Raw genomic sequence first — 13826 nt, 5'->3', positions numbered from 1 at the left:
AAGCGTGATTGGAGGGGGATGTGTGTGTGCAGGCTGAAGTGGGTAGGATGTCTGTGCATGCATGCATGAATGGGAGTATGGGTGTATGTTTTTTTATTTTATTTATTTAGATTATATTCCACTTTTTTTTTCAGCACTACACATGTAGCTGGGAGCTGTGGGTGATGAATTAATTTGGTTAGGGATATGCACAAACCCATTGCTAGGAAGTCCTGTGCACGTGCCTGTTTAGAAACTGCCTGAGAGGGAGGAGACAAAAGCTTGAGGTAAACGGAGTTTTCTCTGAGGAGGGGGTGTTACTTGTGCTTTACCTCAGGAATTGGTCATTTCAACATTTTCATGAGCGATATTGTGGAAGAATTGTTGGGAAAGGTTTGTCTTTTTGCTAATGATACCAGGAAGACATGAAACACATGAGGAGGGATCTAGCCAAGCTTGAGGAATGGTCTGGGGTCTGGTAGCTAAGATGTAATGCTAAAAAAATCCAGAGTACTGCATTTAGGGGAGTAAAATCCTAAGCATGAAAGAAGAGCAGGATCTGGGGGTGATTGATAGTATCTGATAACCTTAATGTGGGCAAACTGGTGGATAAAGCAACAGCAAAAGCCGGAAAGATGTTTGACTGCATATGGAGAGGAATAGTCAGCAGAAAAAGGGAGGTATATAGGTGAGACCTTTAGAATACAATCACGGAGACCGCACCTTCAGGAGGATATAAACAGCTGGAGTCAGTACAGAAGGTGCCTACTAAAATGATCAGGGGTCTTTGTTCTAAAGCACATGGGGAGAGACTTGAAGATCTAAACAGGTGTATCCTAAATGAAAGGCAAGATGGAGGAGATTTGATACAGATGTTTAAATATCTCAAAGGTTTCCTTGCACAGGAGGTGAGCATCTTTCAACGGAAAGGAGGCTCTAGAACAAGGGCTCATGGAATGAGAATGAAAGGGGCAATCTTAAGAAATATTTCTTTACCAGAGAGGGTGGTGGATGCATGGATCAGCCTCCCAGTGGAGGCGGTGGAGACAAGAACAGGATCTGCATTCGAGAAAGCCTGGGACAAACAGGGGATCTCTGAGGGAGTGATGGGAATTGTAAAGCTAAATTAGTTAGGCGGATGAGCAGATTTTACTTTCTGCCATCATGTTTCTATGTTTAGAGAATGAGTGTGATATATATGCTTGCATGGCTGGGGGGTTTGTGTGAACACAGGCATGGCTGGAGGAGTCTGTATGTGCGTGTGCATGTAGCTGAGGGAGGGAACATGTCTGTACATGGGCAAGTGCACATGACTGGTAGAGTGTCCAGGCAGCTGCATGGCCAGGGAAGCATGAGTGAGTGTGTGTGTGTGCACATGGCTATGCCCAGAGGTGTGTGCGAGAGCATGCAAGGCTAGGGGAGGTTGTGTGCATTCATACCTACATACTGGGGGGCTTGTGTGGGATACTTGACGCTTGGAGTTCTGTATGTGGCTACTACCTGGCTGAGGGGTGGGCTGGGTACACGTGACTGGGAAGGAGGGAAGAATATATCTGTGTGCGCACATGCTGGGGGGGTTATGTGTGCACATGCATGTGGCTGACGGGGTTACACATCTATGCTTGCAACTAGGAGGGGGTGTTTCTATATGTGCATGCATGACTGGGAGAGAATGGGTTTGTGTGCATGAGTCTGGGATAAAGTGTATGCTTGGTTGGGGATGATGTACAAAAGCCTTTGTATGTGCAAGCATGGCTGAAGAGGAAATTTGTAGTGCCAGAGCAGCTGATGAGAGGGGTGTCGTGTGCCTGTACACGACATATAGGGAAGGGTTATTTTTCCCTATATGCAGCACCTCGCACTTGTCCACATTAAATTTCAACTGCCATTTGGATGCCCAATCTTCCAGTCAGCTGATGAAAGTCCTTGAATTCTTTGATATACATACAAGTCTTCATTTTGTAAAAATTGTTTATCAATAACCATAGAAACATGATGGCAGAAAAAGACCATATGGCCCATCCAATCTGCCCTTCTGTCCAATTAATTTAGCTTTATAATTCTCATCACTTCCTTAGAGATGCTCTGCATTTATCCCATGCTTTCTTGAATTCAGACACTGTTTGTCTCCACCACTTCCTCTGGGAGACTGTTCTACACATCCACCATCCTCTCTTTCCCAAGACTACTCAGAGTCTACCCCCTTTCAACCTCAACACAGGACCCCCTTTCCATTGGAAAGGCTCACCTGTGCATGGAAACCTTTTGAGATATTTGAATGTCTCTATCAAATCTCCTCTATCTTGTCTTTCCTCGAGGGTTATACATGTTTACATCTTTAAGACTATCCCCATTATCCTTTAGAATGAAGACCATTTTAGTAGCCGCCCTCTGGACCAACTGCATCCCGTTTATATCCATTTGAAGGTGCGGTCTCCAGCCTTGTATTCCAAGTGAGGTCTCACCAAGAACAAGATCTCCTCCCTCTTTCTGCTGACCATTCCTCTCCCTATGCAGCCAGGTATCTTTCTGGCTTTTACCATCACTTTTATCCACCTGTTTGGCCATCTTAAAATGCTAAGAGAAATTAGGGAAGCCAACCAAATTGGTAGTGCAGTAATAATGGGAGACTTCAATTACCCCAATATAGACTGGGTAAATGTATCATCGGGTCACGCTAGAGAGATAACGTTCCTGGATGGAATAAATGATAGCTTTATGGAGCAAATGGTTCAGGAACCGACGAGAGAGGGAGCAATTTTAGATCTAATTCTCAGTGGAGCACAGGACTTGGTGAGAGAGGTAACGGTGGTGGGGCCGCTTGGCAATAGTGATCATAATATGATCAGATTTGATTTAATGACTGGAAAAGGAACAGTGTGCAAATCCAAAGCTCTCGTGCTAAACTTTCAAAAGGGAAACTTTGATAAAATGAGAAAAATTGTTAGAAAAAAACTGAAAGGAGCAGCTACAAAAGTAAAAAATGTCCAAGAGGCGTGGTCATTGTTAAAAAATACCATTCTAGAAGCACAGTCCAGATGTATTCCACACATTAAGAAAGGTGGAAAGAAGGCAAAACGATTACCGGCATGGTTAAAAGGGGAGGTGAAAGAAGCTATTTTAGCCAAAAGATCTTCATTCAAAAATTGGAAGAAGGATCCAACAGAAGAAAATAGGATAAAGCATAAACATTGGCAAGTTAAATGTAAGACATTGATAAGACAGGCTAAGAGAGAATTTGAAAAGATGTTGGCTGTAGAGGCAAAAACTCACAGTAAAAACTTTTTTAAATATATCCGAAGCAGAAAGCCTGTGAGGGAGTCAGTTGGACCTTTAGATGATCGAGGGGTTAAAGGGGCACTTAGAGAAGATAAGGCCATCGCGGAAAGATTAAATGATTTCTTTGCTTCGGTGTTTACTGAAGAGGATGTTGGGGAGGTACCCGTAATGGAGAAGGTTTTCATGGGTAATGATTCAGATGGACTGAATCAAATCACGGTGAACCTAGAAGATGTGGTAGGCCTGATTGACAAACTGAAGAGTAGTAAATCACCTGGACCGGATGGTATACACCCCAGAGTTCTGAAGGAACTAAAAAATGAAATTTCAGACCTATTAGTAAAAATTTGTAACTTATCATTAAAATCATCCATTGTACCTGAAGACTGGAGGATAGCAAATGTAACCCCAATATTTAAAAAGGGCTCCAGGGGCGATCCGGGAAACTACAGACCGGTTAGCCTGACTTCAGTGCCAGGAAAAATAGTGGAAAGTGTTCTAAACATCAAAATCACAGAACATATAGAAAGACATGGTTTAATGGAACAAAGTCAGCATGGCTTTACCCAGGGCAAGTCTTGCCTCACAAATCTGCTTCACTTTTTTGAAGGAGTTAATAAACATGTGGATAAAGGTGAACCGGTAGATATAGTATACTTGGATTTTCAGAAGGCGTTTGACAAAGTTCCTCATGAGAGGCTTCTAGGAAAAGTAAAAAGTCATGGGATAGGTGGCGATGTCCTTTCGTGGATTGCAAACTGGCTAAAAGACAGGAAACAGAGAGTAGGATTAAATGGGCAATTTTCTCAGTGGAAGGGAGTGGACAGTGGAGTGCCTCAGGGATCTGTATTGGGACCCTTACTGTTCAATATATTTATAAATGATCTGGAAAGAAATACGACGAGTGAGATAATCAAATTTGCAGATGACACAAAATTGTGCAGAGTAGTTAAATCACAAGCAGATTGTGATAAATTGCAGGAAGACCTTGTGAGACTGGAAAATTGGGCATCCAAATGGCAGATGAAATTTAATGTGGAAAAATGCAAGGTGATGCATATAGGGAAAAATAACCCATGCTATAATTACACGATGTTGGGTTCCATATTAGGTGCTACAACCCAAGAAAGAGATCTAGGTGTCATAGTGGATAACACATTGAAATCGTCGGTTCAGTGTGCTGCGGCAGTCAAAAAAGCAAACAGAATGTTGGGAATTATTAGAAAAGGAATGATGAATAAAACGGAAAATGTCATAATGCCTCTGTATCGCTCCATGGTGAGACCGCACCTTGAATACTGTGTACAATTCTGGTCGCCGCATCTCAAAAAAGATATAATTGCGATGGAGAAGGTACAGAGAAGGGCTACCAAAATGATAAGGGGAATGGAACAACTCCCCTATGAGGAAAGACTAAAGAGATTAGGACTTTTCAGCTTGGAGAAGAGACGACTGAGGGGGGATATGATAGAGGTGTTTAAAATCATGAGAGGTCTAGAACGGGTAGATGTGAATCGGTTATTTACTCTTTCAGATAGTAGAAGGACTAGGGGACACTCCATGAAGTTAGCATGGGGCACATTTAAAACTAATCGGAGAAAGTTCTTTTTTACTCAACGCACAATTAAACTCTGGAATTTGTTGCCAGAGAATGTGGTTCGTGCAGGTAGTATAGCTGTGTTTAAAAAAGGATTGGATAAGTTCTTGGAGGAGAAGTCCATTACCTGCTATTAGGTTCACTTAGAGAATAGCCACTGCCATTAGCAATGGTTACATGGAATAGACTTAGTTTTTGGGTACTTGCCAGGTTCTTATGGCCTGGATTGGCCACTGTTGGAAACAGGATGCTGGGCTTGATGGACCCTTGGTCTGACCCAGTATGGCATTTTCTTATGTTCTTATGTTCTTAAGGTCATCAGATACAATTACCCCCAGATCTCGCTTCTCCTTTGTGCTTAGAAGGATTTCACTTCCAATACTTTACCTTGGGTTTTGGAATCCTAAGTGCGTTACTCTGCATTTCTTAGCAGTAAATCTTAGCTGTCAGACCTTAGGCCATTCCTCGAGCTTCGCTAAATCCCTCCTCCTGTTTGCCACAACTTCCTAGCCAAACAATCCCTTCCTGAGCTATGGAGTGCACCATACTCACTCCCTTCCTAGAGCCTCAACGTCTACTGCCCACTCCCTACTTCCACCTTCTCTGAAGACAGCCAAGAAATAACCCAGCACCCCCACCGCGTACAGAGTGATCCATATTTAGCAGTGGTGCAAGCAGCCCATTTATCCAGCTAATCAGATAAACACTCATGGATATTCAGTGAGCTGCTGAAGATAGTTGGATAAAACCTTAAGTTAGCCAGATGAACTCACCCGATTCACTTTAGGACTGCTCTTCAGCATGACCAAACTTAGCCAGATAACTCCAGAGTTAGCTAAAGTATCTCCACCCCACCAAGTCATCCAGCTAAGTTTCATCTGGTCAGAGAACTGAGGCGGGCGGTCAGAGCTATGTCCCAACTTAGTTGGACAAACCATTTGAATATTGACTCTTTTTACACAACCAGGCCAAAGACAACAGTGCAAGAATCTAATTTATTGGTAAAAGTACATGTTAAGAAAAAAAAAAAAACAAGACAAATCTAGAAAACTAAAAACAAAAGAACAAGTAAAAGGGTCCCTGTGCTCTTCAGGGTCTCCTTTGCCTGAGAAAGCAAAAGGCAGAGCAGAGACAGGAGGTACAGAGCCAAGTACACATACATTGGATGCCCGGTGATAACACAAGGTCTAAGTCTGTAAACAGCAACTTACAATGTTTCTACCTAATCACATTTTTCTTTTTTCCTTTAAAGGAAAAAAGAAAAATTTAAAAAAAAAATGTAAAATTCTGTCCTAAAACCTCACAGCAGCTTGCCATGCCTGCCGTTTACACCCTGCATCCCCCACCGCTGCAGGCTCACAGCCCTCCCGAGTAGCAAAGGGCTGGGATAGGGCTTTAAAAAGAAAGCCACGTTTAAAAAAAAAAAAAAATCCCCACGCTTCCTTTCCCTGGGCCTCTGCTCTTCCTTTTCTTTCAGGGACAATAGCGAGTGGAGATAACGTAGCACACGAGGACATAAAGGAATAGTAAAATACCAAACTTCCCCTCCCTCCAAATGAACACTCCAGGCCTCAGACCGGAGACGCTAACCTCGCACAGAGGGGGACAGAAGAGGCTGCACGTGTCCTGCCCCCACACACTGCTGTATTAAAAGCATTAAACTGGCAGCCCTTCTGCAAGGTGGAAACCACCTCCTGCATTAAAACCTCGCTCTTGGCACAGACCTGCATCCCAGCAGGATTTCTATCCAGAAGCCACTCCAGCAAGCGAGAGAAGCGGAACAGCCCGAGCCTCTTCCTGATGTCACCCTGCTTACCGGGACTCTCGGGCTCAGAGAGACAGAAGGACTTTCAGCTTCCCAGAAGGGCAAAGGCTGCTCCAGCGCTGAAGGCATTACAGCATGTGTCTCCGCCTTGGTTTCCAGTGAGCCTCATATCTTTAAGTGCCAGACTGAGCCGGTCCTGTTCTGTCTGGGGACCTTTCTTAGAGGAACCAGGAGTCCTTAGACTCGGCCTGTCACGCAAGACATGACGTTTCCTGATAAACTCGGCCTCAGCTAGGCAATAATTGCTCCTGCTTTGGGGGGGAGGGTTTGATGGAAGTTTTATCTAATTTTTTTTTTTTTTTTTTTTTTTTAACAATTACAATGTAATTTTACAGTCATAAAAGGTGACGTACACAGAGATATTGTAAGAGCACAGGAGTTCTGTAAGTCAGAAAGGCAGAGCTTCTGAATATTCCAGTGCATAAAGCACAGCAAGCAGACTTGCCAGTGCATGTGGGGGGGAGGGACTCTACGGGCTTCCTCTCCAACCCACATCTCAAGATAAATAAGCCCCCTGCCTTCAAGATCCTGTTTGCTGTATGCCTCTTCTCACCATTCCCTTGACCCAGTACTGCCTGGCTGCTACTCCCCTATCACTCGTACCTTAACCCCAACACAAAAAGGAGAAAAAAATCTTATGGGGCTTCTATAACCCAACCATGGAGCCACAAGGGAGCGTCTGACCCCTACAAAACAAGCGACATGAGGCGCAGCAGGTGATGGGACTTCCCAAGGGTGGTCAACTGTCCTGCATTTGGAGGAAAAAGTGCCTCAAACTGTTATAAAAAGAACATCTTTCTGTTCCGCCCTCCAAAAAAAAGTATTAACTCCATCCAATGTGGCCTAATGAAGAGGTGAGCAAGCCCAGATCCAAATAGTCTCTCAAAAGTCTTTGGAAAGGAGGCGTCCCCAGCCACTCCCGCCACACACAGGCCCGACGTGCATGCTCTGGTCAGCGACTCTGCCCTCCTCGCCTACAATCAGGCCCCAGGCAACATCAGGGACTTCTAAGGCCAAGTTTGACACAGGAATATCTTGTTCACCTGCCACCACTAAGCACGCAGGGGATCAGCAGTACAAAAAAATTGGGCAAAACTCCCAGGATGGGATGGGACCAATCCTACAACTACCAGGCATGACGTGATCAGGACCCAACCACCATGTGTCCAACCAAGCCATTCTCTATGCAAGCTGGAGATGGGCTTCCTCTCCTCTTCTGATGTCACTTCCTGTTCCCACCCAGCCCGATTTCTTCCCACACTAAATTTCCTCTACGTATTTTCCTCCTCGATATTATCCCGTTTTGAGATTGTAAAATAAACACAGGCTGGGAAAAATGAAGGAAGGTTTGACTTTGCCAAGTTCGGAGGTTGTGATTCCTCTTTGGAGTGGCCCTCTGGAGGTAATAAACAGCTGATCATTCTTCAAGTTGAAAATAAAATGTACAATTTAAAAAAGTGCTCTCTGCAGAAGACGTCAGAAAGAAAAAAAAGATTGTAGCCAGCCCCTGGCCAGACACACACACCCACTGACCGCTCTCACAACATGGAGTACGTGCCTCGGTCAGTGCACCCCAAGTGCCGTCACGCGCAGCCTCCTAATTCATGTTGCTGTACCAGGAGCCAGATGTTCACAGCACTGCAGAACATGGGTATCAATTTAAAGTTTCCTTCCCTTTATGAGCCTCTCCTCTGGACCCAGCCATAGAGTGAGGAGGATATCGGGGGAAAGGGGAAGTAGAGAAGAGGACTACAACGGGATTAACGAATACTCCCCCCTCTGGTGAGGAATTGCTCTCAGTGCCAGGGTAAAAAGGGGGAATTATATAAGGAGCAAACGTCTCGTTTGTGTACAAGAAATATATTTCAGAGGCAGCTGAAACAATGCACCCCTTGGACCGGTTCCTTCTTCAGCAGACCCCATATTCAGAGCTGAACTCATCCTGTTACCAGCACCGTCTCACACGGACGGCCAGAAATGGAGACTGCACTAGGGGGCGGGGGGACGGACAGCACCAACCAGCGGCTTCTAAATCAGAGGGAGGAGAGGTGACCGGGAGCTGCTGACCCAGGCGACGTGCAGGATGGACAGAGGTTTCCGTGGCTAGCACCTCAGCCCAGGACACAGTACTACAGCCCCCCGCACAGGGCGTCTCACCAGTACCGTCCAGTGCAGAGAGAAGAAGAAACAGCAGCCCCAACAGGAGAGTCTGTGGTTAGAGACAGAGATGCACCGAAGAGAGGAGGGGAGGGCAAAGAGACCCACTATTGTTCAGGGGGTCTCTTCTCGCTGAATTTCCGCGTGTGGTCCTCGGCATTCTTTAGGAATTTCTTCGGGTCTTTGGCGTATTCCTCGGCCAGGTCCGCACGCAGCGGGTGATCCGGCTCAGGCTCGTTGATCAGTCCCATGAGGGATTGGATTACTGTGGGTGGGGGAGGGGGAGAAGACAGTGTTAGAGAGAAAGAAAAAAGCACAAGAGAGATCTAAACACGGGGCGACGGAGGCACAAACTGCAACTGCCCAGCACAGAGTCCCTGAGAAATCCAGTCAGGGCGGGGAATACAAGGCAAAAAGAAGAAAGCGTACAAGACCTGGCACGTGGAGTCAGACCAAGGTCCACGGAGCCCAGCACCCCGTCACCTACAGTAGCCGGTCCCCAAGGGGGTGGGGGGATCCTTTCCCTGTTGCTCATTCCCAAAATAAAAGGTAGGGATCCCGATGGGTCAATTTTAAAAAACTCACTGAGTGGGTAAAGTAATTGGGCAATTCTTCCTGGTTATCGTTCAATGGATTTCCCCGCAGAGGTAAATCCTCCTAAATGTAACCGTTTGTCCAGCCAGATTTAGGACTGCGGGGACATATGTGAGTGGAGCTGCCTGGTCAAACGTTGCCCGTCAGCGCTAGGAACTCCAGGCTCACTGGCGCAACTGCAGACCTGCCCCGGGAACATCTCCAGTGCCAGCCCTTTCCTGACTGGGAAATACGAGCCAACGTACTCAGCTGGTCAGCAGCGAGGGCATTTTAGAAGTTAAGAGGCTCGTCAAAGGGAACTATTTATGGGCCTCAGACTACAGATTTTTCCGGATTTAGCAAGGGAAACGCAATGTAAGAGAAAAGAATGTCTAGGTTTAAAGCCCAGAGTTTTGAAACTGGAAGCACAACTTTTTATTAAAATTTCCTTGTAAAATATAGAGATCTTATATACGTTTTTCTTGCCTTTTCAGTTAAAACAATTTCTAGATAGAGATGCAGAATCTGAAGTTAAGGCTGGTGATTGACTTGCACCCTCTTAGTATGAGTAACCGTTCAGTTACTAATAAAATGTCCCTCTATAGCACTTTACCATGATATATGTTTTATTTTGTAATTAAGTCGTCTTCTGGAGTAGGATCTCCCACCCATATTGAGGGCTTATTGCTTGGTGTAATAATATATCTTACTTATTGAGTCTGAGTGTAAGACATTTCTGTATTATGCTATACATTTTCATTTCAATGTATTTTGTTATCATTGGAAAAGTTAATAAATAGTAAATTGAAAAAAAAATAGTTAAGAGGCATCTGGGTAAACCTAAATCTAGCTGGTAATAGTTGTTAATCCATCAGACTCTTCTCAAACCCTGCTAGAAGAGCCAGAGGAGCAAGTCCACTATATACCCAAGTCTCTACGCCTTCTCCCTTGTATTTACAGAACCAGAACACCAGTCTGGCTCGAGGCCTCTTTAAAAAAGCTGGCTGCAAGCTGCTTTGTCCTAGACAAGGAGCAGGAAGGCAAACGGATAGCCTGAGAGAGCAGGAGAGCGCGAGCAGGAGAAAAGAAAAGAGCAACACACAGAGGAGAGGGAGGTAGAAAAGCAGAAACACAGGGAAGATCGATCTATGGACTGCCTGCTCCCCAATGCCCCATCCCTGGTACCTTGGTTGATTTTCGTTCCAGGCTTCCAGTTCTCCGCGCTAATGATTGGCAAACACACCTGACCCTTCTCGTCCACATTGGGGTGATATATCTTGGTCTTAAACATTATCTTTGGAGGTTTAAAGGGGTACTCAGCTGGGAAACTTATTTCTATCTTGAAGGCTCCCTTATTGTAAGGGGGGTTATTCTGCAAAAAAAAAACAAGGAAAATGCAGATTAAACTGTGTCACATTCATGGCAAAGAATCCTTGCGCTGATGCCCCTATAGCCAGAACTTACCGGGAGGAGGAGTCCGTTCCACACAAAAATGTTGGAGGGGTTCACCTGGATGTTTTGAAAGCAGTGCAAACCCGAAGCTTTAATCTCATCCAACTCCTACAATCAAAGAAACAGAATGTCAGAGCTCTCAGTGCCAGCTTGGACCCTCCCAATTTCAGAAACTCAGGTTGAACTTAAAACAAGAGAACAGATGGGCCAAACTTCAGTCAATGACCAAAGAGTCATGCCTTCCACAGCCAGTGAGGTAAGCTCACGAACACCGTGTTTAGCCAACACAGAAAGCACAGTTACTTTACATATCTGGGTGGGTGGTGGGAGAAGGCAACGCAGCAAAAAAGGGGATATTTATTTCAACCAGGATAAGCGTTTTATCAAGCCCTGAAGAAACGGCATCACAGCTTTGTTGAGATCAAACCGTACCTTTGGCAGAAAAGTTATTCTTTTCCAAGGTTATACCTAGCATGGCTCAAAATTAATGCCACTGGTGGTCTCTCGAAGAGAATTATATTGAAAAATGACTCCCACTCACCAACAGAAACAAACTGAGAGGTGATAACAGTTCATGTCACACCCACTAACATAGTTCGCTGCTCCTTATAGTTTGCTACTTTATTTTTACCATATCTAGTTTATTGTTTTTGTATTTATTACAGCTATTAACGATGTTCTCTGATTCATGTATCCCTATATAATATAATAATTTAAGTTCTATAGTTCTGATACCTTGTTCAATGTAACGCCTCAACAGCGACTGTTTTTGTTATATTGGAAACCGATTTGATTTGATATTGTATCAAGAATGTCGGTATAGAAAAATTCTAAATAAATAAATAAACAAGGAGTAACAATACTGCAATGCAAGTAGTTCTGCTCATCCCTATGGAAATTATTGGAACATTTTGAAGCACTGTTACTCCTCTGAGGCTTGTGGATCATGGGGAGCTTCCAGTCTCTCTGTCTTGTACCAGACAACACAGATCATGGTAAATCAGAGAGCATGGATGACCTAATGGTTATAATTATAAACTGAAACCCTGCTTCTACCACTTGCTCTGCCCTGCTTACAAACTATTTTTCTACAAACTAGAGAACATCTTTAGGAAATAAGCCATGTAGATTGATAGCTCTCTGGGAAAGGGACTCACATCTGTACCTACTCTGTTAGAGAACTATATAAAATATGCCAGGATCGGGTTGCATAAAGCAATTTGCTAATGACAAGGTCCACTGAAGACAGCAGCTCAGCGTCTCTCCTGTGCCTTCAGGGATGGGCAGCAGCTTTGTCTTATCTAAAAAAAACTTGCCAGTGTTTTAGATCTAAGATTACGGCTACACCGTGTTTTCCTAGTTATAGAAAATTCAGAAAGATCTTCAGAGTTCAACATTTTTTTCCATAAAATCCTTTGAATGTTTTGTTTTTAACCTGTCCCAGAAATCATGCTCGCTGGTGAGCTTCCCTTGCCTTCAAAGACTAACTTTGCAGATAGAGATGCTTATATTCAAAAACAAAAGAAAAAAAACAAACAATGAAAAAGGCCACGATAAGTTCTCTCATTACAAACAGGATCGATTAACTTATTTCCAGGGCTTTCCTTCTTGAAGGAAACGAAAATAAATCCAGGCGGAGGTAAAAGTGAAAGCGAAAGCAGCTTCTTTTCGCCTCCTTCCTTCTCACTGTTGACTTTCCAAAAAATAAAAAGTAAAATCCCCAGTAATTTCGGCTCCTGCCACAAACGTTACTACTTTTCTATCAATTCGTTTTCTTTGTATTTCTTACATTTTTTCATTTTAATGACTTACTTCCTGGTTTGGGGGGGGGGGGTTTTCCCCCCACTTCAAACCTCTTGCCTTCAAACTTGTAATATTCAATGAAATAAACTTTCCTAGCCCCCTCCCACTTATATTCGTCCTTTCACTGCTTATTTTTTTCAAGATAGTTTTTAAAATTGGCCAGAACGTCTCAATAAGGAAATGCAGACAAAACAGAAATGGAAAGCAAAGTTCAAGTAGAGCCTAAAGCAATACGTGCACTTCAATAAAAAAAAAAAACAAACGAACAAATGAAAAATGTTAAAACGTCTATGTAATGCAGTCTCAGACCAAAATAGTCGTTTAGAATATCTGAAGCCACTTTATCCAATCTCTGAAGTGCCCGCGCAGCCACCACCCCTACAATAACTCTGATGGATTTTCCGATCCATTCGTTTTACTCCTCGCGTCTTTCTGGTTAGGTTCCCCCGATTTCCCTTTTACCTTCATCAAACGCCTGCTGCTCGCCATCTTAGATATCGGGAGGGGGGGGGGGGTCCTTGACCTCCAGGCGAACGCAACCAAACCCCGAGCTCGTCGATCTCAGCAGCGGCGGCGGGAGTCAGCCGAGCCCGCAGCGCCGGTTAAGCAGAAGCCCTAATGCCGGGAGCTGGAGCTGGGGCTGGGGCTGGGGCTGGGGCTTGCGGGTGGGAGAGGCGCAGACCGGAAGTGGGGCGGGGCGTCGGTGACGCCATTGGGCCGCCATGTTGAGCGTGGCAGGAAGCGGCCCTCCCTTCGCCTCCTTTAAACCTTTGCCGCCGCGGTTAGGACTAGGAGGGGCGCGATTAGAAGTTGGGCCTTTTATATGCACGGGGTACGACCATGCGTCTCGCTTTATTGCCTGCACACAGACAGGCGGAGACCTTTAAAAGGTGCGGGGCCTATTGCTGAATTTAAGGCGGGGCTGGCTAGCCTAGGAATAGACGGATACAGGTACTCTGGACGCGGAAAGGAGATAAGATACGAAAAGGTTGGGGCCAAAGCATAACTTTCTGTTTGCAGAATCCTTTAGTGACATTTTTGTATGTTTAAGTGCTTCTAATGGATGATTTAAGATAAAGCTGTGTAAACTATGGTGCCTTTTATTTTTTTTTTGCACCAATAAAAAAAGACATGAGTTTGCAAGAAGCCCACAAGACCAAA

General features: G+C 44.6%; 1 protein-coding gene across 2 annotated transcripts; it reads right to left on the bottom strand.

The window, feature by feature from the left end:
* Positions 1 to 5837: 5837 nt before the first annotated feature.
* Positions 5838 to 13431, bottom strand: UBE2L6 (ubiquitin conjugating enzyme E2 L6). Of its 2 annotated transcripts, none has more exons than XM_029574637.1 (4): positions 13128 to 13431; positions 10875 to 10970; positions 10596 to 10782; positions 5838 to 9102 (listed from the first exon to the last, which is right to left on the bottom strand). In XM_029574637.1, exons 1-4 carry the CDS (start codon positions 13152 to 13154, stop codon positions 8945 to 8947), a joined length of 468 nt encoding a protein of 155 aa, XP_029430497.1. In that variant the 5' UTR covers positions 13155 to 13431; the 3' UTR covers positions 5838 to 8944. The 2 variants fall into 2 exon arrangements, with proteins under 2 accessions (XP_029430497.1, XP_029430498.1); XM_029574638.1 differs by lacking the exon at positions 13128 to 13431 and adding an exon at positions 12975 to 12998.
* Between the last annotated feature and the right edge of the window lie 395 nt (positions 13432 to 13826).

This window comes from Rhinatrema bivittatum, chromosome 13 (assembly GCF_901001135.1).
Source record: "Rhinatrema bivittatum chromosome 13, aRhiBiv1.1, whole genome shotgun sequence".
Lineage (NCBI taxonomy): Eukaryota > Metazoa > Chordata > Amphibia > Gymnophiona > Rhinatrematidae > Rhinatrema > Rhinatrema bivittatum.
This window is presented reverse-complemented; position numbering and strand designations above follow the sequence as displayed.